The sequence below is a fragment of the Mastomys coucha genome, unplaced genomic scaffold (assembly GCF_008632895.1).
Source record: "Mastomys coucha isolate ucsf_1 unplaced genomic scaffold, UCSF_Mcou_1 pScaffold5, whole genome shotgun sequence".
NCBI lineage: Eukaryota > Metazoa > Chordata > Mammalia > Rodentia > Muridae > Mastomys > Mastomys coucha.
The window spans coordinates 7,453,038-7,477,552 of NW_022196911.1; the positions used below are offsets into that span (position 1 = coordinate 7,453,038).

At 46.3% G+C, this 24,515-nt stretch overlaps 1 protein-coding gene across 1 annotated transcript in view; it reads left to right on the forward strand.

Annotated features, from left to right (window-relative positions):
• The window catches only part of Sytl3 (synaptotagmin like 3), a 73,408-nt gene that overhangs the window by 20,055 nt on the left and 28,838 nt on the right, over window positions 1-24,515 (forward strand). Inside the window, exons 4-7 of the mRNA XM_031350955.1 lie at window positions 9,021-9,085; window positions 21,181-21,232; window positions 22,562-22,631; window positions 24,270-24,348. Coding sequence (XP_031206815.1) covers window positions 9,021-9,085; window positions 21,181-21,232; window positions 22,562-22,631; window positions 24,270-24,348 — 266 coding nt within the window. The remainder of the gene's footprint in view (window positions 1-9,020; window positions 9,086-21,180; window positions 21,233-22,561; window positions 22,632-24,269; window positions 24,349-24,515) is intronic.

Genomic DNA, 24,515 nt, shown 5'->3' on the forward strand with positions numbered 1-24,515 from the left:
CATGGGACCTAGGAAAGGGTCTTGATTCTAGCCACATTTCTTCCCCTTGCTTTTCCCTCAGTAAAAAAAAAATAAATAAAAAATAAGAACTGGATGAGGGAGCCAGATTTTTTAAATCAGGAAAGAGGGAGACTTGGGGGTACCAATTAAAAGTATATGAAGAAGGGCCAGGCACAGTGGGTTTCAGTAAGTTTTAGGCCAGCCAGGATTGCAGAGTGAGACTCTCTCTTTTTTAATTATTATTAATTTATTTGCTCACTTTACATCATAATCACAACTCCTGTCCCTCCTCTCCTCTCAGTCTTACCCTTACAAGTCCCTCCCCTTCTTATCCCCTCCCTTGGGAGGTGAAGTCCCAGCAGGACTAGGCACATCCTCTCCCTCTGAGAAGGGACTCCAATGGCAGACAAGAGTCCAAGATAGCCCACGCTCCAATTGTTAGGGGACTCATATGAAGACCCAGCTGCACATAAGCTACAAGTGGGTAGGGGGCCTAGGTCTAACCCCTGCATGCTCTTTGGTTGGTGGTTCAGTCTCTGTGAGCTCCCATGAGCCCAGGGTAGTTGTCTCTGTAGGTCTTCTTGTGGTGTCCTTGACTCCTCCAGCTCAGTCAGTCCTATCCCCACTCTTCCACAAGTCTCCCAGAGCTCCCCCTGATGTTTGGCTGTGGGTCTCTGCATCTGTTTCCATCAGCCACTGGATGAAGCCTCTCAAGAGACAATTATGCTAGGCTCCTGTGTGCAGGCAGAGCAGAATATCATTCATAGTGTTAAGGATTGGCTCTCTCCCACGGGATGGGTCTCAAGTTGTGCTAGCCATTGGTTGGCTGTTCTCTTAGTCTCTGCTCCATCTTTATCCTTGTGTGCATCTTGTAGACAGGACAAAATTTGGGTTGAAGGTTTTGTGGATGGGTTGATGCCCCCCTCCCTCTACTGGAAGTCCTGCCTGGCTACAGGAGGTGGTCACTTCAGTCTCAGTATCCCTAGCTGCTAGGCTACAACTTAAATTACTACAGAGCAAATGGCCGGTGAAGTGTTCCGGCTGTAGGCTTCTGAAGATATTTGGCAGAAGGCTTCTTCCTTCAGGGCAAGTTTTCTCTTAGAGATCTGCTGACTGATAAGAGACTGAGAGCTCAGAACTGAGAGAGAGACAGAGGAGCCAGACTCAGAGCTGCCAGATGCTCCCAGACCACAGTGGTGGGAAAGTACTTTTAAGCCTTGCTTAAAGCTCCAACCCACCTTAAGGGTGGCTACTTATGGCTGCCCACACTTCGGAGGGGATGCTTGAAGCAGAGGGAGGGCAGGGTGCCTGAGGCTGTGAAGCAGTGTGGAGCCTGTAGCCTAGGCTCCTCTTTATCAGTCCTAGCCTGCCTGCCTGCTGGATTAGGCGGCCCTGGGAAAGCCTTAAGAGGCACATGGAAAGCTCCTGTTCTGGGTCGTGGAGATTGCTGTGAGAGCACATACTCTGATCTACAGAAGCCACAACAAGGGTCTCTGGCTGTCATCTGGTGGTTTGAGGTGGAAGACAGTGGTCATAGAGTGAGAGGAATGGTCTGAAAGTGTGGGCCTGTAATTCTGCTTTCTCCAGAAGCTGAGGCATGGGGATTACAAGTTAATACGAGCTCCTCATGTTGTGCTGATCCCCAATCATAAAATTATTTTGGTTAGTACTTTGTAACTGTAATTTCTACTGTTGTGATTCAGAATGTAAATATCTGTCTTTTCTGATGGTCTTAGGCAACCCTTCCCCAAAGGGTCCTGACGCACAGCTTGAGAACCACTGTTATAGAACCAAGGACACCACTCCCCTCAGCCCAGGGACGGCCCCACCTACAATGTGCTGGGCCCTACCACATCAGTTAATAATTTAAAAAAAATGTTTTACAGGCTTGCCTACAGCACAATCTTATGAGGGCTGTTTCTGAATCGAGGCTCCCCCCCCTCAGATAACTTCAGCCCGTGTCAAGTTCACATAGAACTAGCCAGCACACAGAATTTGAGACAGAAAGTTCCAGACTACGGCAGTTGGTACTGATGTTTTAGGGGTCTGTTTTGGATTGCTCAAATGTCCCCAATGCACCATCATGCCGGCAGAGGAGAGGGGTTTAAGTGAAGTCAATAGAAAGCTGGCCTGTTCTTGGCATCCTCCTGGTCTTGAATTGTTGCTATAAGCAGAAATGGTTGCCATAAGAGTCTGAAATGTATTAGAAGGGACTCGGTTTGGTTCAGAATGCTTTTTCTCTTGTAGTGTGTGCGTGTACATGTATGTGTGTGTGTGTGTGGAGGGCAGAGATTGGTGTCAGGTGTCTTCCTCCTGTGTGTTCCACCTTATATGTTGAGGTGTGGGTCTCTCACTTGACACTAGAGCTCATCAATTTGGCTATTCTAGCCGGCCAGCCTCCGTCAGGGATCCCCTTTCTCCACCTTCTATATGCTGGCATTATAGATGGAGACATCACACCCACCCAACATGTAATATGGGTGATGAGGAGCTGAATTCTGGTACTTAAAGCTTTTTGTTTGTTTTGTGGCCAGTATACAATGCTCTGAGCTCTAGATTAAATCACTTTTTAGATTAGGACTTGGAGAACAGAGGCCTTGCACATGCCAGGCATGTGCCCATCACTAGGCTATAATACCCATGATTTGGTGCCTGAGAGATGGCTCAGTGGTTAAGAGCACTAACTACTCTTCCAGAGGTTCTGAGTTCAATTCCCATCAACTGTATGGTGGCTCATAACCATCTGTAATGGGATCCAATGCCCTCTTCTGGCATGTCTGAAGACAGTGACAGTATACTCATATACATTAAATAAATAAATAAATCTTTCAAAAAATATCCATGATTTTACTTGTTTATATTTACATTTTGAGCCAAGATGATGTGTTAGAACGGCAACTCCCATCAGGACACAACACACACTAGGTCCAAACAGTTCCACATGTAATCGGTTTAATTGGGAGAGAGAGAAGGGGTGGTGGCAGAAAGAGAAGAGGGAGGAAGAGAGAGAGGGAGAGAGAGAGAGAGAGAGAAAGAGAGAGAGAGAAAGAGAGAGGTGTCCCCCATATACATATTCGATAATGTGGTAATCACAGGTAAAGGTGGGAGGTGAGCCTAATGGATTCTGGGAATATGGTGATTGTGGGAATATGGTGGCTGTTGCCTTGGCAGCAGATCTGTGAGACCCTGCCTAGGTGACATCATGGGTTTCAGAGGCCCTGATGCCAACACAAGGTCTAGTTAGGAAGCCTCACCTGCCCTTGCACTTAACTCGGCAGTTCAGACTTGAGCTTGTGATTCTCCTGTAGCAGCCTCTCTCATAGCTGAGATTCCAGGCCTGTATCACCAGACCCTGCTAAGCTGGGGTTTGGATAAGACAAAAGTGTGTTCTTACGGGATGGCATATTGCGTTTTCTGCATGGCATGGGGGAAATCTTATTGAAAATCAAGTGACACTTTAACAAAGGTCCTGCAACCATTATGTTTCCTATTAAAGTTAAACTTCCTAGAGTTTAGAGGGGAAGGCCCGTAAATTTCAGACCAACCCTTAATATTTCCATAATTCCATTGTTTAGATTTTCAGCCCACAAAGGCACGTGACCACTGTGAACATGAGAGACGTCATATTCACTGTTTGTCAGTGCGTACAGTCCTTCTGTGAGGAAGGACCAGCCATCTGAGAGACAGGAAAGTGACAGCCAGGCGTGTCCAAGCAGGGTTTCAATTGGTGCTGAGGTTAGAGTTCAGTGTTCTCACTGCCCACTGTTTGTTTTAAACTCTATAGGCATTTCCAAAGCCGCCTGGGAACATTGTGGGCAGAGACCCCCTTTCAAGAGCCTCAGTGCGTGGGGCAGTGGGCTTTCCATGAGCTAGGCAAGCACTAAGCTACATCCACAGACCCCCGTGTTTCCCATAACATATAAGCAAGTCAGGTATAGTAGTCTATAAAGTACTTCACATAGTTAGACACAGCCAGGAAGAGCTCCTAACTGGCAGTGTTATGTGTTCAGTTCTCACGGTGCAACATAAGGTCACTTCGTGTGGAGTATGTATGCTTGGATAGTTCACTTCATGTGGAATATGTATGCTTGGATTGACAGCAGGGACATTACTTACAGGTTCATGATATATCTTTTTATTCATGTATAGAAGGAAATTAAAGATCCTTAATATTCTTTGAAGTCTTGAAGACAAAGCAGATAGTAACAATGTAGAAAACTGTTGAACAGTGGACCCGCATACCTACATTCCCAGCGCTCAGAGGCAGAGAGGCAGGCAGATCTCTATGAGGTCGAGGCCAGCCTGCTCTACAGAGTGAGTTCCAGGACAGACAGGGCTACACAGAGAAATCGTGTCTCAAACAACAACAACAACACCCCCAAACCAAACAAGCAAACAAAAAACCAAAGTGATAGAATGCTTTTGTGTGCATGACTTGGGAGTGTGCATGTTCCTGTCTGTGTTCACGTGTGTACATGTGTGTAAGCACAGGTTCATGTGTGCCACATTCACGTGTACACCCTTAGGTGTTGGTCCTTGCCCTCCCCATTTTTCTTTTGAAGATTTATGTTTTGGTGTGTGTGTCTGGGGTGGAGTGTGTGCGTGTAAATGCTTATGCCCTCAGAGGCCAGGGCCATCAGATCCCTCGGGAAGTAGGTTTCAGAAACTGAAGAGCAGTATGCTCGCTGAGCCATCTTCCAGCCCTGTCGTCCATTCTTCCACCTTGTCTGAAACATGACCTCTCTAACATTCACCACTGCAATGTCAGGGCAGCCTCTGAGCTCCTGAGAATTGGTCCCCTCCCTCAGGAATGCTGGGATTATAATAGGCTCAAGGTATCACATCTAACTTATGGGTTCTAGAGATTCAAACTCGGCCCCAACTGTACCCACCAAGTGCAGCCCTAGAATACCTTTTTGGTGCATAATAAAGAGAATACATTTTTGAGACAGGGCCTTGCTAGGTAGTTCAGGCCCAGGGTGGCCTCAAACTCACAAGTCTCCTGCCTCCACCTCTTGAGTAGTAGGATTAGCAGGCTCATACCAGCATGCACAGAGAGAGAGAGAGTGATTCCAGTTACCATTCCTATTCAAGGCCAGGCTCAGTTTGCAGTCAGCGCTTGGTCACCGTTCCTGTCTTTACAACCCTTTTGAGAATTAGCGAGCTTTTTCTTTAATTACATCTTTGGTTTGTTCTCCTGGTTGTCATCTACTTAGTTCAGCCGAAGCCTGTCACCAAAGAGGCAGCTTGCCTAGGCTAGCGGTTGCATGGTAATCAGGTCAAATGCTACCCTAGTAAGCACTCAAGGTCATGGAGGGGTGGAGTTGAGCGCCTGGGCAGGTGGGGGTGGGTTTTTCTGTAGACTATGCTTTCATACGGATTTCCGTAATAACTAATTCATGTTCACAAGGCAGACCAGGATGTATCCCCAAACCAGCAGTCATCGTAAGCGAAGTACTGGCTCCAGATGACACAGCGGTTTCAGTATTGTCATGAATGAGTCTCTTTTTTGCTGCCCTGGTATTTCTGCCCAGTCATAAAGCTGACCTTAGACCGCTATACTCTGAAAAGCGCTGTGGTGGTTGGCTGATTCTGGAATTTCTTTTTGATTCAAATGTCTACTTAATGGTCTTTGGAAACCAACAAAGTGACCCTCTCATAAGAGAGCAGTTGGGTCTGCCCACTCACCACACAGTGACCTCGGAAGACTTCAGTTTTCCAAGTCAGTGGATTTGAGTGTGTCCTGGGGGTGGGGGGGCTTTCCCACCAGGAGTGACCTCACTGGGTTTTTAATCCTGGGTGGTGCCCTTTTAATCAAGAAATGTAACAAATGTCTTTTGTCTTTTGGATTGTAATATTACAGAGGCATCTGACTCTGGTTTACCACTATTCTTTGTGCCCTGAAAATGCCTGTTTCCAGCCAGTTAAGTGTGTCTGGGGAAGGGGGGGGGTCTTTCCAGCTGATCTTTATGGACCAAGGAGGCTCCCTCTGAATTTCTGGTGTTTCAGCTTCTTGGGTTTGCCCATTTCTACACCAGCACCATTTTCTTCTTTTCAATTTGCTTATTCCAATTTCTCTTTTGTGCTTTTTTTTCTCCACCCCTCCCTTTCCTTTCCTCCCCCTCTCCTACTCTCTTTCTTTTTATCCTCTCTTTTCCTCTCCCTTCTCTCCTTTCCGTCACCCACTTCCTTGTACTGGGGGTTAAACTTAAGAGTGTTGCTCATGCTAGGCAAATGCTCTTCCACTAGGCTCCAAACTCAGGTGAGAGAGTGAGAGAGAGAAAGAGAGAGAGAGAGACAGAGAGAGAGAGAGGAAGAAGGAGGAGAAGGAGGGAGGAGGAGGAAGGAGGAGGAGAGGGAGGGAGGGAGGGAGAGAGAGAGAGAGAGAGAGAGAGAGACAGAGACAGAGAGAGAGAGGAGAGAGAGACAGAGGCTCTTAGTGTGCGCAGCTTGGCCTCACATTCTATCTTCTCTGCATTTCATGTCTTTGTCTTCTTTTGTGTTCTGGGAGAGCCGCTGAACTGAGTCGAACTGAGTCGACCTCCGTGGAACTTAGCTGATTGGGTTCTGCCTTCTCTGTATTTTATTTACAGGGCTCGTTGTGTTTGGGCCTGGCCATGTCCTAAAGCCCCTGCACTCTGGCCCCTGCTCGCTCCCCACTCTGGCCCAGATCACCTGCTGTGGTGCCGGTTCCTTTGCAAGGAGGCAGCGGACTTGTTTTGGAAAGCTGCTTCCTGCTAGTACTTTCTGGTTGCCATGGTGAGGCTTGCTCAGCATGGCAGTTCCCTGGTCTTCCAGGCCCTGTGGATATTGTCTGTGGCATTTTGCCAGCTGCTCCACCCTCTGCTGTCTCCTCAAACCTCACGGTTGTCTAACTTCTGCCCTAGGATCTGACACTCTCTTCTGGCCTTCAGGATAGTTACATAGGGATAAAACACACATATGTATAAGTTAAGCACGGGAGTGCTTGCCGGGTGCCCTTGGCACTGTTCTTTTGATAGCATGAACCCCTTTGAGGGCACAAAAGTCTGTTTTGGAGCCTACCTCATCCCTTTTTTCTCAGGGTGCTCCCTGAAAACATAGGAATACTCACTTATTCTTACTGTGCTGGGTCCTGTGAGTGTGTCTCTGGGTGTAAGGGACAGAGGCCCTGAGGTTAGGGAGGGGACAGTGGGGGAATGTTTTGCAAGAGGGGTTGATAGCAGCATGATAAAATCATTGCTTCACCTTCATCACGAGTCTTCAGTTTCTCATAGTTGCCTAGGATTTAATCGCTAACATCCGCCTGTTTTCCTGTGCCAAGGTCAAGAGCAGCTCAGCTGGGGTTGTGCACAGACAAAACAAACCCACACTAATTTGATTCATCACCCAAGGTTGCTTTAAGGAAAGTTTCAGCTGGGTGAATGGATAGACTGCTCTTAGCAGGAGTTAGAGGCTGGACCGGCTCGCCCACACAGGACACCTGTTACTCTGTTTCACATTTGGAATGTTGCAGCCTGAGCATCTCTCCAGCTGCCAGAGTCTCTTTGACTTGTTCTTGAGGCTTTTTTGCCATCGGGGCCTTGGCCATAGAGCAGACCTGCAGGGGCATGCTGCTTCAGGCATTCAAAGAATTCTGAAGACATAGACCACCTCTTGTCAGTCAAATGATGAAAAATTTATCCTCAGCGTCTCTGGAGCTGCCTCATGTGCACTTTCTCTGCACATAAAGCATAAATATAACTGCTGCTTCCCCACCTGCAGATGCAAAGAAGTGACGCCCTAAGTGCCTATTTAATTCACTGCTTCCTCATAGCGGTGAGGTCAAGATAGCTTTTCTGCTCAGCTCCTCCGGCCTCCCCCTTAGGAAATATCTGTGTGCTGGAATTTGCAAAGCATGTTCAACAGTTATTTCTCATTTGCTAATTCAGCATTAGCAGGGTTAAAGGCCGTAAAGATGGATGCAGGTGCTTCTAGAAGCAGATGGAGGGCCAGGTGCTTGATGTTTATAATTCCAGCCTCCATCAGGCAGGGCAGGACTCTTCAGGAGTGTTCAACCTGTGACTCTCAGGTGGCAAGAGGAAGTATGTACATTTATGTGACATCTAGACACAACACTGTCATCTACAAAGACCCCTTGCTGGTTAGTTTTTGTCATCTTGACACAAACTAAATCACCTTGGAAAAGGTAACATTAACTGAAGAACTGTATCCTTTGGCTTTGCCTGTGGGCAGGTCTGCGGGCATTTTCTTGACTGATGATAGACGTGGGAAGGCCAAATCAATGGTGGGTGGTGCCATCCCATAGGCAGGTGCTCTTGCATTATCTAAGAAAGGTAGGCTGAGCAAGCCATCTGGAGCAAGCCAGTTAGCAGTGTTCTTTCATGGTCTTTGCTTCAGTTCCTGCCTTGACTTCTTGCCCTGGCTTCCTTTGATGGTGGACTGTAACCTATAAGCCAAACAAACCCTTTCTTGATTTTGGTAAGTGTTTATCACAGCAACTGAAAGCAAACTAAAACAATGTGTTTGAGCATTCTGAAAATTGTAAAAGAAAATCATCCCCCCAAAATCTCAAGATGTCTTTAATAAGTTTAGAATTTTGTGTTGGGTCATATTCAACGCTGACCTTGGGTTGGATACTTCTGAATGTGTGGTCCAAGACAATTCTTCCTCAAGCCAAAAGGTTGGATGTCCACAGACTACATAGAAAGAGGCCTGGGGCAAGCCAGGTAGCTAACAATTATCTTTAACTCCAGTTTCAAGGGATCTGGCATTCTAGTGTCTGAAGATACCAGGAATGCAGATGGTGCACAGCCTACATGTAGGCAAAGCACACTTGTACTTGTAAAAATAATACTATTGTTTAAAAAGTATTTTTCAATTTTATAATTGCAGAAGATGGCTCACACCTGTAATCCCAACACTTGAGAGCTGAGGCAGGGGTGTGGCTGAGTTTGAGGCTGTGCTGAATAGTGAGTGCTAGGTCAGCCAGAGGCAGGTGAGGACCTGCTCTCAAACACATGATTCTGTTTGCTTTTCAGAAACGTGAAAATCAAAACCGGAGAGTGGTTCTTTGAGGAACGAGCCAGGAAATTTCCAACTGCAGGTAAATGCTGTTAAAATTTTAACTCGTGTCAAAATGATCATTTCTAGTTTAAAAATATTTAGCATTACGTCTTTTTAGTTGAAAGGAAAAAAATGTTCATGGTCTTGGAATTGTCAAGACAAGAAACTACAGAGTTCTAGTGACAACCAGGCTGAATTTTACTTCTATATCATGAACTGAGGTGGTCTCCTGTTTCCAGGTGTTGGTCAATTTGGACTCTCTTCTTCCTTAAGGCTGATGTTTAGCATGAGTGACCCCGTTTTGGTTTGATCTGGACTCTCAGAACCAAGCACTGGAACCCAGACTGTAGCAAGACACCTGTACAGATACTGGGTCCACCCCTTCAGCTCTGAGCTTTCCTGCCCCTGAACTGATTGGTTACCTTTACCTGAGGCTCCGCCCTCTCTGTCCCGCTCCAGCCTCTTGGACAGCACTTCCTCTAAGTTTCTGCTTTGCCAGACTTTTCCCTTCTGGAGCTCTGTTTCCTGCTGAGCACAGAGCATCTGGTTTGCACACGGTTTTCTGTGACTGTGGCAAGGCACCTTTGTGCACTTGCAGGGCTCACTACAGCAGAAACCGTGCGTTTATAATCATCTGGAAATCTTAATGAAATCTTGTTCATCCAGTCTTTTGTTCATGGTCCTTAATTTAAAATAATTTAAATTCATCTGGGCCCAGTTGATAAAGGGTTTATGGACCTGCACTCCATCCCCAGAACCAACTGGGGGGTGGGGGTGGGCAGCGCTGAGCCTGGTGGTCCAAGCTTGCAAGCATTGTGGAGGCAAAGACAGGCAGATCCTTAGGGCTTGCTGGGCAACCAGCCTATGGCTAGTTCCCAGCCAGTAAGAGGCTGAACAAGGTAAGGAACACCTGAGGACCAGCAGCTCCCAATCTGATGAACGCAGTGGTAAGAAGCAGGTCCCTCGCTCAAACAAGGCAGAGGTGAGGATTAACAGCAAAGCTGACCCTTTGGCTTCCACAGGCACTCCATAGTATGTGTGTGTTCCCACATGTGTAGCCCCATTCACACATAACATAGAATAAAGCTAAGTAGAAGTTAAATAAGTACATTTAAAAGGTCATTTGTAGCCATCCAGCAGCCAAGGGCAAACTGGGTTTACCTGAAAGGGGGGCTGGAAATAAGGTAAGGGGGTGAGAGAAGGATGAAGCCAATACTAAGACAAATGCATCAGAGAGGATAAAGATAACCTTGATCAAACGGTTTTAAGCCAGCCTATGAGATGGCTCATGGGAAAGGCACTTGTGTCTAAACCTGAAGACCTGAGTTCAATCCTTGTGACCCTGACAGAGGAAGCAGAGAATCAACTCATGAAAGTTGGGCAGGATGACATTGTATTCATTATTTTTCTCCTGCTCACTCACACCAAAGACAACTTAAGATGAAGGGGTTTGGCCAGATGGTGGTGGTCACCCATGCCTTTAATCCCAGCACTCAGGAGGCAGAGGCAAATGAATCTGCATCTTGGAGCCTCTACAGGCCAGCTGGGACAATTAGAGAAATCCTGTCTCTGCGGGGAAAAGACGCTTATTTTGGCTTATGGTTCCAGATGGCAGGCATGGCATGGCATGGCATGGTGGCAGAAGCAGTAAACTGGCTAACCATATTGTATCCACACACAGGAAGCGGAGAGTGCAAACAGGAAGTGGGACCAGGCTATAGATCCTCAAAGCCCGTATCCTTTCTCCAGCAAGGCTCTGCTTCCTTAAGGTTCCATAGCCTCTCCTCCCACAACACATCACCAAGTGGGACCAAGTATTCAAACACATGAGCCTACAAAAGGCATTTCTCCTTCACACCACCTCAGACATCTTTGAAATGTATCTACGACTTTACACATCAAATATAGTGACAATTTATTTACCCTTCTCCCCACTGCCAGCGACTGTTTTGGTTCATTTGATCTTCATATGGTCACCTGGTTGAACGTCCTGTACAGGGATCTTGGCAGTTCTGTGTAATTCCCTTGGGTGGATTTCTTAGGGGCAGGATGGCTGGTTGGAGGCAGGAACACTTGAAAGGGTTATGATGTTTTGCCGGCGCACCTTCTAGTACACTTGGCAGGGTAGACCAGCTGCTTTCTCCCCATACTCTGACCCTCTCTGAAGCATGATATCAAATTCTATTTGTGCTTTTGTTTTGAAGGTAAGTATGATGTGTTCATTTAAAAATTGAAAAGCAAGACTACCTGGAGACAAGGCTTGGTAGAACACTTGCCTGGCATTCGTGGGACCCTGGGTTCTGTCTTCCCATCAAAAAAAGAAGATGAGGAGGATGGGAGGGGAGGGGAGGGGAGAAGGAGAGGAGAAAGAGGAGGAAAAGGCAGAAGAGTAATGTTGAAAGCATAGCAAATTCACCCAGAGAACAGTTGTGAATACTCTGTTATACATTACTTCAATATTCTCTCTCTCTCTCTCTCTCTCTCTCTCTCTCTTGTTCTCTCTCTCTCACTCTCCCTCTCTGCACACACATGTATGCATATGTGCACATGCTCTCCTGTGTATATATATTTACATTTTAAAAACCAGAGACCAATGAGATGACTTTTGGGCGAAGGCCGCTCACTGCCAAGCTTGACAGCCTGGACAACCTGAGTTTAATCCCAGGAACCCACATGGTAGGGGGACCTGACTCCCACAAGTTGTCCTGTGACACCCACCCCCACTAAATTAAAATGTACTAGAAATCTTAATATATTAAGTTGTTTTAATACATTAAAGTAATGCATTAAAATCTTATTTGGTTGAACCATAAAAGACAGGTTTAAAAATGATTGGACACAATTTCATAGAATAATTTCTGTAATTGGGAGCAGATTATCTTTAAATTTCCAGATACTTAAACATCATGGACCATCTGAAATCATTCTCATCTGCCCTCAGAATGTCTCATCCTTTGTTTAGCCAAGTTGTAAGATCGTGGGTAGTGGACAGGACAGGGCTCTTTGATGATAAAGGTAGATGTTACACCTATTAGTGCCCATCTCAGGCTAAGGTTGGATGCTCTTTCTTTTTAGCCCTGGAAACCTAGAGCCAAGTTTAATGTTTAGCTGCAATTCTGGGCATCAGTGTGCTCTCAACACTGGTTTCCTTTTTATGTGCTTTATTTCTTTCTCCCTTAATGGTTATCAGATACGTACTGTTTAAGATAAATGCTACCAAAATTTCCACGAAAAAAGACTAGACACAAGTTAATATTAAAAAGTAATAGAGATAGATTGTGACGACATTTACTGTACTAGTCTCCCAACCTTTTGAAAGACTTAAGAGGGCCAGCCAGGTGGCTTGGCAGGGAAGAACATTTACTGCTCAGTTATGAGGTTCTGGGTTCAAATCTGCAGACCTGATAAAAAGCTAGTTAATGTGACTGTGCCTGTGCCAGTAACTGCAGGACTGTGGTGGGAGCTGCTGGGACTTCAGTGAGAGAACCTGTCTCAAGAGAGCAAGGTTGGAAGTGGCAGAGCCAGCACCATGTGTGTGCACAGTCATGCACCCCCACACTTGGGGATGTGCTATGTATATATATTGCACCACACACATGATAAATAAAGATCTAAGAATTAGCAAAAATGAGCTTCAGTTCCTGGATCAGCACAAAAAAAACATGTGGTTACTTTGACTTACTTTTATTTTTCTGATGATACACACAACTTTTAAATTAGTTTCGTGGCTTTTTATGAAAGAAATCATTTCTTTCATGTGTGTGCCTGAGTGCATGCACATGTTCCCTGTATGTGTGGTGCCTGTGGAGGCCGCAAGAGGAGATATCTGATGTGCATGCTGAGATCTGAACTCAGGGCCTCTGCAAGAGCAGCATGTGCTCTCTTCTGCTGACCCATGTCCCCAGCCCTGGTTCCATAGCTGTGTTATTGAGGTTTATCTGTGCCGTTGGAATCGTATGTCCAGAGCCTCACAGCTCTTAAAGTGTCTTTGGGGGACTTCCCTGGCTATACTGGAAGCGTTCCCAGTAGATCTGCTGTCTGCAGTACTTGGTGGTGTGTGCAGAAAGTTTTTAATGTGGTTTCTGGGACCTGGACTTCACCATTAGTTGAAAGGTGTTTCAAGTTTGTAGCTCCTGGCTTCACATGCTAAAGTTCCAATTTAGTGAAACACTGGGGTGTGTTAGATGGGGGTCAGTGGGTCCTGGACAGGGTTATGTTGGGCAGGTCCCCAGGGCGTTCTTTATGAGCACTGTGGGTTTAAGCGCCACTAGTAAAGTTGCAGTGTTAATTATGGTGGGCATTGTCTTAGGTCACTTATAACTGCAAAGCTGAAACTGGAAATTCACCTTTACTCCTGGCGCCACCTGTTGGCTGGTTGCTGTAAGCGTGCATTTTCCTGTGGCACCATTGGTGCTTTGATTTGTTCTACAAACAGGACATGCTTATACCTTAATAGTCATCAGTTTGTAGAGTGCCTGTTTAGTGTGCACACAGCTCTGGGTTCTATCTTCTGCATCGTATAAAATGAGGCACAGTTGTGCATGCTTGTAATCCCAAGATAGGGCAGGAGGATCAGAAGTTCAGGGTTGTCATCAGATACAGTTTGAAGCCAGCATGTTTTACCTGACCCATTGACTAAAAAAAAAAAAAAAAAAAAAAAGTATGTGTGTGCATGTATTATGCATATATGTATACATGTATATACATATGTATGAATACATGTGTATTGGTATACATATACATGTATATATATACATGTATATGTTTATATACACATTTGTATGTATGTATGTATGTATATATGTGTATTAGATAAAAATCAAGCATTAAATATATCTGTGCTCCTAGTGAGATCCTGTCACAAAGACAAAACCATCAGAAAGCAACATCAGTACTTTTTTATTTATATGATTACACTGTAGCTGTCTTCAGACACACCAGAGGGCGGCATTGGATCTCATTACAGATGGTTGTGAGCCACCATGTGGTTGCTGGGAATTTAACTCAGGACCTCTGGAAAAGCAGTCAGTGCTCTTAACCTCTGAGCCATCTCTCCAGCCCGTCACTACTTTTAAATACTAGTCCTTTTCAAGTTAAAATATAGTAAATGTTACATGTAAACGATCTATTCAGATGTGTTCTATTGTTAATAACTGGAAATGACTCGGGAAGGCTGGTCCTCCTCATGCCCTCCGCTGACTGTCTCTGTGGCTCACTGTGTCACTAGCCAGGATGAGTTTTGCTTCTGGTAATTGTGGAGGGGTAGAAATGTTTACCCACTTCTACTAGCAAGCAGGGTTTAATCTTTCAGATTTTCAGCTTTTGAGGGTCTTATTCTACACAGGCAACTTAGTCAGTGCCCATCTGGTCACAGGGATTTGAAGACAGAAGCAGACCGGTATGGATTTGAAGCACTCAGACTCATTAATGAAGAGAAATGTTGGAGCTAGGGCTGTAACCAAGTGGCAGAATGCTTCCCCAGCATGCACAGGCACTGCGTTTCATCCCCTGTACACAAAGGGCAAAAGTTGGGCTGATGAGATGGTTCAGCCACCAAGCCTGATGACTTGTGTTTGGTCTCCAGACCTCGCAGAGAGAATTGACTTCCAAAATGTGTCCCATGTGCACACACACATGCACATACACAAAACACAAAAAATTTAAATATGAGACGATCTTTAGAGGCAGGTCCCATTAAGTATGTATGGAATTGTATTCAAGACTGTGCCTGTGTCCCTCCCCATTGTTCACTTAGTGAACACCACCTTCCTCGGTCATCAGGGTAGGCAAGGGTGGCTGGTTTTGAACAGCTATGGCCAATAGTTTGTGTGAGCTCACTTTCCTACTAGTATCTTTAGTGAAATAGCATTTATTTCCAAGAAGTGAAATGCTCTATTTCTTATTTTTAAAAAAAGAAGACAAGATTCTGTTTTTGATTCCTCTCTTTCTTTCTAAAAGGAAAGACTTGCAGACACAGCCCCTCAGAGCGACTGTGAGCCCTAGAAGGGATGTTCCCAGCAGGCATGCTGGGAGCCTGTCAGGCTCTTGAACCATATGTAGGAACTTTAGACTGTTCCGAGGAAGCTGGGTAGAGCAGAAATGATCAAGTCAGATTTCACAATCACTAGATAAAGACCTTTAAACTTTCCTGCTTTTATCCAATGTTTGTATGTAATAATCTTCCCAATGCAGATTCTCCATCCTCTGCCCCACCCCTGCACCCTTTGGCAATTTTACAAATGTATATAGTACATCCTGATTACTCTCTCCCTGACCCTTCCCTATTCCTTCCCAACTCTGCAAAGGCCGCCCCCATCCTCACCCACCCTTTCCCTCCCCTTCCTCACCCCCCTTTTGCCTCTCTCATCCTTCTCCCCCACCCTCCCCGTCTTCCCCTCCCCACCCCTCCTCCACCTTTCCCCAGATTTATGGCTTCCGGATTTGTTTTGGGCTCCCTCCTATGAGTTGTTGTCAGGCAGACTTAGCAAGCTTTCATGTTACTATTCAGTTGGCATAGGCTCCTGTCAACACTGTGTTCACAAGCACTGCCCTTGCACGGAAAGCTGTCTTCTGAGATGAATAAGATGAGGGTCGTGTCCTCAGAGATTTCTCAATCAAATGGGGCATATGAGCAGACATACAACTTCCTGTGGGGAAGGCACAGGGACTTAAGCACAAGTCTGTACAGTAGCCATTGTGTGAAAGAGACCAGCCTCACAATGATAGTTGTTCATTGTCCAGGTTCATTTCTGTTGCTGTGATAACAACAGCCAAAAGCAGCTTAGGGGAGGAAAGAGTTCATCTGACCCACGATTTCAGGCCACTTTCTCTGAAGGGAAGCCAGGGCAGAAACATAAGCAGCCAGTCATATCACATCCATAGTCAAGAGAATTGAATGCACCCTTGTTTGCTTGCTTTTTATACCTAGCTTTCTTTAGGTGCATACAATCCAGGGCCCCAAACTAGGGAATGGCGCTCTCTCAGAGATGTGCCTGGAGGCCAGCCTGGTGATCTAGACAGTTCTGCGATTGAAACTCTCTTCCCGGGTGACTAGATCCTGCCGGGTTGACAGTTAAAACAGCACACAACAGTCATTATGTCTCTGTCCACAGACCTTTAGCAAGACCAGAACAAGAGATAGAGACAAGGTGCAGTTCCCATGGAGAGATGCTTAGGGGGAATATGAAGTGTGGGTTAGGCACGGTGTGTCTAGGATGCTCACCTGGCCAGGACCAAGCACACAGGACAGTAGTGGCACCAGGTGAACCTGGAGAGGAAGGCACCACAAAAAAAAAAAAAAAGGGCTGTGGTCTTTGTTACTTTCACAGCTCCAAGCAAGGGAGAGTTGTTGCTTGATATTTTAGTAGTAGAAACCTAAGACCAAGGTGTCCATGAAACTGTACATTGCCTCATCTCTGCAGCCCCTGCTTGTCCTTGGCTTTTAGAAGCTTCGCCCCAGCTCTGCCTCCATTGCTACACAGACAGCCACCTCCATTTTGTCTTCCTGTGTAGAGGCCCAGCTTGGGTTCAAGTTCCCTTTATAAGAGCCTAACCTTGCCAGATAAGGACTCTGGTGGTTTTCCCCACTGCCTGTAGAAATCCCGTTTCCTCCAGGGTCTATTCTTTAAGGTGAGAACAGAGTGGGCTTTGTGGGAAATGTCTTAGAATAGAGAGTATTCCCTACCCCTCAGAGGAAGCTGTGGGCCCTGGGGTTTCATTCTAGGTAGTTTCTGGAAAAGGGAGAGTAATCTCAACAAAGTGAGATTATTACTGTCCTGTTTAAAAAAATTTGTGTGTGTGTGTGTGTGTTTGTGTGTATGTGTCTGTGTGTAGTGAGGGTAGGGGTCTGGGAGATGGCTCAGAGGTTAAAAGCACAGAGTGCTCTTCCAGAGGTCCTGAATTTAATTCCCAGCAACCCCGTGGTGGCTCACAACCATCTGTAATGGGATCTGATGCCTTTTGGTGTGTAGATGTGCATGCAAATAGAGCAGTCATATATATTAAATTAATAAATCTTAAAAAAAAATTGTGTGTGTATGCGCGCACGCATGTGCGCACGTGTGGGCATGCCCACACATCCTCCAGCTGCCTTCACTATCAGTCACATGGTCTTGCAAGGAACCCTGGCCATCTAGGTCCTGCCTGCGCGCATGTGTGCATGCCCACACATCCTCCAGCTGCCCTCACTATCAGTCACATGGTCTTGCAAGGAACCCCGGCCATCTAGGTCCTGCCTGCAGATGGGCAGGATACAGGTCTCTCCAGTCCTGAGCTCCTGGGATCGTTGTCTGTATACATTTCTTCAGGGGATTACAGGAATTAGAAACATATTAACAGCAACAACAACAACAAAATCTTTAGTGGTTTTGAAAAACTAAAAGCAAAGATCTGGGGAAATGGTAGTGAATGGGGAATAAAGAAGAGCTGCATTGGGTAGCACACCTCAGATCCCTGCGTGCACCCAGTCACCCTCTTGAGGTTCTCACATCCTGTAGTTTCTGATCTACAAGGGAAGGGGCATCTGGGGTTCTCCGTAGCCTCCCATTTCCCCACAATATGACACGACACATGGATCTGAGGCAAATTCATGTTGTAAGTGTTAGCATTTTGTCTAAGCTCCACACCACAGTTACCTGGCCCTGGCCAGATGTGTCTGACTCACTATAAAAGGGGCTGCTCACCCCCTCTGCTTTCTCTAGCTGTTTGCCGCCTTCTTCTTCTTCTTCTTCTTCTTCTTCTTCTTCTTCTTCTTCTTCTTCTTCTTCTTTTAATAATTTTTTTTTTTTTAGAGAATTTCTTGTATGTCTTTACTGATGCTGTTTTGTTTTTGTTTATAAGATTTATTTAGGGGTTGGGGATTTAGCTCAGTGGTAGAGCGCTTGCCTAGCAAGCGCAAGGCCCTGAGTTTGGTCCTCAGCTCTGAAAAAAAATATATATTTATTTAATTTATATGAGGACACTGCAGCTGTCTTCAGACACACCAGAAGAGGGCGTTAGATCCCGCTATAGATGGTTGTGAGCCACCATGTGGTTGCTGGGAATTGAAGTGCTCTTAACCGCAGACCCATCTCTCAGCCCACTCTCTTGCTTTCTTGCTCTCACTCTGTCCCTTCCCCGCTCTCTCTCCATTCCCCTACCCCCTCTCTCCACATGGTCTTGGCCGGCCTCTACTCCTCTACTTCCTCCACCTCCTCTCTGCCTTTCTCTATCTCTACTACCCTCTCAACTCTCTTCCCATGCCCTGAATAAACTCTATTCTATACTATACTGTCTTGTGGCTGGTCCCTGGGCAAGGAATGCCTCAGCATGGGCCCTCGGAGGCACCCCCTTCCCCCATGCCCGACTACAAATCCACAAATATATTCTCCCCCTTTACCTTTTTATAAAATACAACAATAAGCTAAGAGGTTTTTTTTTTTTATTTTTAAGTATTTTATTTTATGTGTATGAATGTTTTGCCTGCATGTATGAAGGTGTACCACACACATGCCTGGGACCCACGGAGGTCAGAAGATGGAATCAGGTCCTCTGGAACCGTAGTTACAGAAGGTTGTGAGCCACCATGCAAGTGCTGAGAACTAAACCTAGGTCCTCTGCAAGAGCAGCAAGTGCTCTCAACCACTGAGTCATCTTTCCTGCCCTGGGGTGCGGAAGTGCTTCCTATTCTGTCCTGGGCCTCCGCTTGCCATTGCCAGCAGGGGGCAGCAGAGAGCTAGCCACGCAGCAGCAAGACCACTGTCGGTGGCCGGTGGCCACAGGAAGAATATGGAAATATGGTTAGAGGGTTTGAGAAAAAGAGCCTGAGGTGGGACTGCCTGGGGAAGTAGCCCAAAGAAACGAGGTGGGGTGACAGTAATTGGGGAGACAGAAGTCAGGTGTGGCCCAGGGAAAACAGGTAATAAGAAAGTGGAATGGGCAAGCAAGGGCTGTAGACATGGAGGAGCCTGGGCAAGACAAGAACACCATAGGGACTTGGGTGACAGAATGATAGCATCAGATTTGAGGATGGAGACAACAGTGCCTTGGGGGTCCTGCCTCATGGCCAGGTATTGCAGGTATCCAAGGACGGGGGGGGGGGGGGGGGGGGGGGGGGGTGAGAGATACTAAGGGAAGGTAAATAGACAGTGGAGTGAGTGCTCAGAGCCCACAGTTACTGTGCCTGCCACCCCCACCCCCATTCTCACACCCCCACCACCGTATACAATATTGCCATTTTTCTTCTCTCTTTCTTTCCCTTTCCTTGCTCTCCCCTGCCTCAGGGCCCACCATCACCCTGCAGTGAAGTTGTCTGTCTCACTGTTCCTGCCCGGACATTACCATCCAGGCAGCTCTTATAGGGGTCGACTCCAGGCACTGCCTGCTGGCTTTTGTAGTTTAACTTCCAGCCTTTGGGAGAGGCCTTTTGTTTTCAACTGGAGAAGTATTCCTTAGTGGTCTAGCATGTAGGTTGCTTTTAGGGTCCCAGTTCTTTTATGAAGCCCAAAAACATACACAGGCATGGAGACTCAAAACATTTGGGCTGGGATAAGACTCAGTTGATAGAATGCTTGCCTCACGGATAGGAAGCCTGGGGCTTGAACACTCACAGTACATAAAATCATGGCCAGTGGTACACACCCTGGGAGGTAGGAACACGAGGATTTGAAGTTGAAAACCTCCTCGGATTATGTAGTACATTCAAGGCTAACCTGGGCTACATGAGCCACTGTCTCAAAACAAAACAAGACAAAAATCCTTTGTGATTTTAAGGATTCCTGCCCCTTCTGGGGCCAGCCCAACTAAAGACCTGGAGCTGGGGCTATATCCTGTTTTGAGGGTTGGAGCTTGACACCAGGGTTTAACTCTAGATGTTGTCTGCCCCTCCCAAGGTCCCTCTCCCCCACACTCCATCCAGCGCTCTTAACATTCCTGTGTCCTTAAGCTCTGTCCATGTGTGCTTAAGTAGCACTGACACTCAAATCTATGAAATGAATTAAAAAGAGCTACCTTGACCTCCCAGAGCTGTGGCCTGGTGGATTGGGCTTGGTAGGGGCTCTAGACATCTCCTTAAGCTGCAAGCCTACCACCGTGCTGCAGCACCCCCACAAGAACTCCCCCCATGCTGATAGCCAAGAACCGCTGAGTCACGAAACATGGACAAGCAGAATGTTATTTGGGAGGGTTTAAAACATCACGAAGCAAAAAGCAGAAAGCGCTACCATGGCAGGTGCAGTCTGCTCTAGCGGAAGCATTAGTCACCCTGTCTAGACCTAAGGAGGTTACATTGTTTAAAGAGATTGTGTTAAGACCTCATAACAAGGGGCCTTTCTGCATTTCGAGGGATACATTCAATCATGCCGTCTGTGCTTCCTAGGGGGATGGTACTGAGGGACTAGAAGGATTGTTTCAAACCACCCAAGATCTAGAATATCTGATTCAACATCAACTTCTCATTAAAGCAGACATTCCCAGACATGACAGATTGGGGTGTATGGGTGAGCGGGTAGGTGGCCAGGGCTGTTAACAAGCCAACGGTTGTCCAGTGGATAGAAAGTTACACAATAATCCCACCATCTATATTTTTATGTTTATTTTTTATGTGTATGAGTGTTTTTGTCTGTAGGGAAGTCTGTGCTCCACATGAGTGCTCACAGAGACTAGAAGAAGGTGTCAAATAGTCTGAAATTGGAATTACAGATGGTTGTGAACTGCCATGTGGGTTCTGGGAATCAAACTCAGGTCCTCTGGAAGATGAATCAGTGCTCTTAATTACTGAGCCATTTCTCTAGCCCTCAGATGATTAATAGTGTGTGTTTGTGTGTGTGTGCACTTGAGTGCATGCGCATGTGTGTGTATGTACATGTACACATGCATGAATGTGCCGGGCATGTGTGTAGTGATCACAGACAGCTTGCAGGAGTCTTCTGGCTTCCTGCACCATGTAGATTTGGGGGGATGAAGCTCAGATTGGCAGGTTTGGTAGCAAGTGCCTTTACCTGCTGAGCCATCTCCCCCAGCCTCCACCATCATCCCCAAAAGATCTCTTTTTAATAACAAGAAGTGATATTAAAACAATTTGAATATATCAATTCCTGGGTTTATGTCATCTACAGTTTGTTCTTGGTACTGACTGCCCTTGGCTTGTCTTTCTCCCAGGCCAACGTGAGACCGCTGGGGCAAAGCTCCTGCAATCTTATCAGAGACTGAGGTGAGTGCAGGACCAAGAGTCACATGTCAGCAGGAGCTCAGAGGACACCCTGAAAGAACTCACACGTCCCCCACCTTTAGAGGTCACTGCTCTAGAACATGACTTTTTAAATGATAAAGTTCCTGGAAAAGGTTGAGAGGAGCTTCTAGATTCTCCTGAGGAGCCTTCTAGCTATCCTGTGTTTACATGTAATATTTTTCCCCTTTGAATTCTCCAGAGATGCTGTAAAGAGTGAAACACTGTCTTTAAAAAGTGCATCTGATACCATTTTAAACCAAGAAGTCGCTTCCACTCTTCCTTCCTTTCTCTGGCATCTTCCCTGGCTCAGGCATAGACCTAATACATTTTTGAAGAGAAAATTACCTATTGGCTATTGAACAGTGTTCTGAGAAAATTTAACATCTTTGTACAGAATTCTGAATCCCTGGCAGCCTTGAAGTGACAGGTTACATGCCCTGTTCTGTCACACAAAGTTTAGTGACTGTCACACAAAGTTCCCATGGGGCTACATTTTTTTGGCGTTCATTTATCCAGCCTCAAAACTTAGAACTTCCTCCTCTCCCTCTTCTTCCTCCTCTTCTTTTTCCTCTTCTTCCTCCTCCTCCTTCTCTTCCTCCTCTTCTTCTTCCTCCTCCTCTTTTTCCTCCTCCTTTTCCTCCTCCTCTTTTTCCTCCTCCTTCTCCTCCTCCTCTTCTTTCTCTTCCTCCCCCTCCTCCCCCTTCAGCTTTCTTCCTCTCCTTTTATCTTTCTCCCTGTCTTGCCATGTAGCCCCATGGTCTGGTTTGTCAATGATGTGTAGTCCAGGCTGGCCATGTATTGCTGGCAATCCTCTCACTGCACAATTACAGGCATGTGAGCACACCCACTTTTCACATTTTATTTTCCCTTCCCGCATGTGTTCCTACATTTTTTAGCTCATGCTCCCAGTTTTTCTCAAAGTGTTGAGTTTTTGTTTTTCTTTTCACATTGTGACTCTTGTACTAGTGTGGTTTGCACTAAGAATGCAGTAGTCCAAATAGGACCCCACATACGAAGCCTGGGTCAAAGAGCAGCTCAGGGGTGGGGAGGAGACAAGGCCCCTAGTGGCTTCAGAATGTGCTGGAGAAGTTGGTACCTGGACTGAAAGCGGTGACATCCTCGCGTTCATATCCAGACACAGCTCACAGAGAAGAAGTGGCAAGCGGTGCTGCCACGTCACTTTCTTAAAAGAAAATTAGACACAAACAAAAAGCTAAGAACCTGAATGACAAACTCAGACATGTGTAAATCTGTAAGCCAGTGACCTGAGTAGTTCTTTTAACCCATTATTCTTGTGTTTCTCCTTGGCAGCAAAATCTCTGTGGTTCCTCCGACGCCACCACCTCTCAGTGAGAGCCAGTGCAGCGGCAGCCCCAGCAGGGTAACTTGTCTGTCTGTGTCCTGGGGTGGGAAGCAGAGAACGAAGGCCAGCCTAGGATACTGGAGAGTTGACTCAATAACCTTGGAGTCTGTGGCTCTGACTTAACTGGAGCTGGAGGTGGAGAAATGATTTCCATTTCTTTCTGTGGCCAGGGACTATCTGCAGTCTCAGCTGGCTCCTTCTGCTTGTACCCTGAGACATCTTGTCCTGATCCTTGTCTCCAGTGTTCGTTCCCACCGCTGTCCTGTGCCTTGAAGTGTATGTGCATTTGGCATGCGGTGTGTGTGTGTGAGGGGGTGCTGTGCTCGCTGGAATGAGAATGTATCTTAGTATTTTTAGGCTCCAGGGCAAACAGAACCATTTCCACCCAAAGAACTTAGCTGTGTAATCTCAGTGAGTTATCTTGGGTTTCCGCCTGAGAAGTAGAAACACTTCTTTCTCTGACCTGTCCCCCATGCAGAATGGTATCTGTGTGTGCTTGGAAACTGAGTGCCATGGAATTGTATGGCTTTGGTTATCTTCATCAATCTGTGCATCAAAGGGAACAATTGTGTCTTACATGGGATAATATACATGTCTGTTTGAGAGACAAAAACATGGTCATGCTTTCCCAAGTTCACAGACACCCTGGGGTGTCTCACAGTCCTAGTCTGTTTTCTTCTATAATTATGTTATAAGGACATATTTTTGGGTCAATGGGTGGACACTGGAAGGGTGGATAACTGATTGTTGGGTGGGGAGATAGTTGAAGGAATGGATGGTGAGAAGATGGACAAATGGATAGTTAGTGGGTAGATATGAATGAATAGATGATCTCTGGATGGATGGTGGACAGATGGACAGATAGACAGATGGATAAATTGATGGACAGACAGATAGATGGATTGGTGGGTAAATAGATGAGTACATGAGGTGTTGAGGAGGCAGTGGATAGACAAGTAGAAACTGGATGGCTGGATGGCTGGTTGGATGGATGGATGGATGGATGGATGGATGGAATGACACTGGATGAATGGATGGATAGGTAGACAGATGAGTAGATGACTTGGTAGGTAGATAGAAGTAGATTAATAAATAGTGGACACATGAATAGACAGTGGGTGAACAGACAGATGAATGGCCAATGAATGGGTAGATGGAGGGATGAGACCTCATCAAAGATACTGTTATCCCTTTTTCTATGTTCCCTTTGGGGGAGAGAGCTCTTTGTGTTCAGCTTGGTCACCTTGTCCTTATAGTACTGTCAGCCCCCATGTCACCTGCATTCTGTGCTGTCTACATGGGAGTTGGGTAGGGCTAGAAGACAAAGGAGGTCAAACAAGCAGTAATTAGCTGAGTACCATCTCTGAGGCAATGAAATGTCAGTCATTACGTCTAAAAGGTAGTTGTTATCTTGTGAACTGCCTGTTGATAATGCTCCATCCTTTAATGGGGCTGCAAAATCCAGAGAAAGATGGCAGCGTGCTAAGGATGCCTGTTTGCCAGGGGGCTTGTGCCCTCCAGACACACGGGCATATACCCACGCCCACACACCTTCCCACGCCTTCCCTCCCGCAGTGTTTGGAGGCTGGCAGCCTGGAGACAGTGGGGCAAAGACCGCTGGTGATATAACCACACAGCCTCCTGTTTCTATTTTAGTTACAGGAACTTGGCCACTTCAGAGGGTTTAATAAGTCCGTGGAAAACTTGTTTCTGTCTGTCACCACCCAGATGAAAAGTAAGTAACTCTGAGGATGTGTTCTTCCACCCACTCTGTGCAGGCCAGCCCAGGCAGCCTCAGGAGGAGGTCAATGGAGCAGCCTCTAGCTCCCTGTGGAGGGCAGAAGCCATTTCAGTCTGTCAGCTTCCCTCTGACTCCTGATTGTTTTTTTTTTTTTTTTTTTT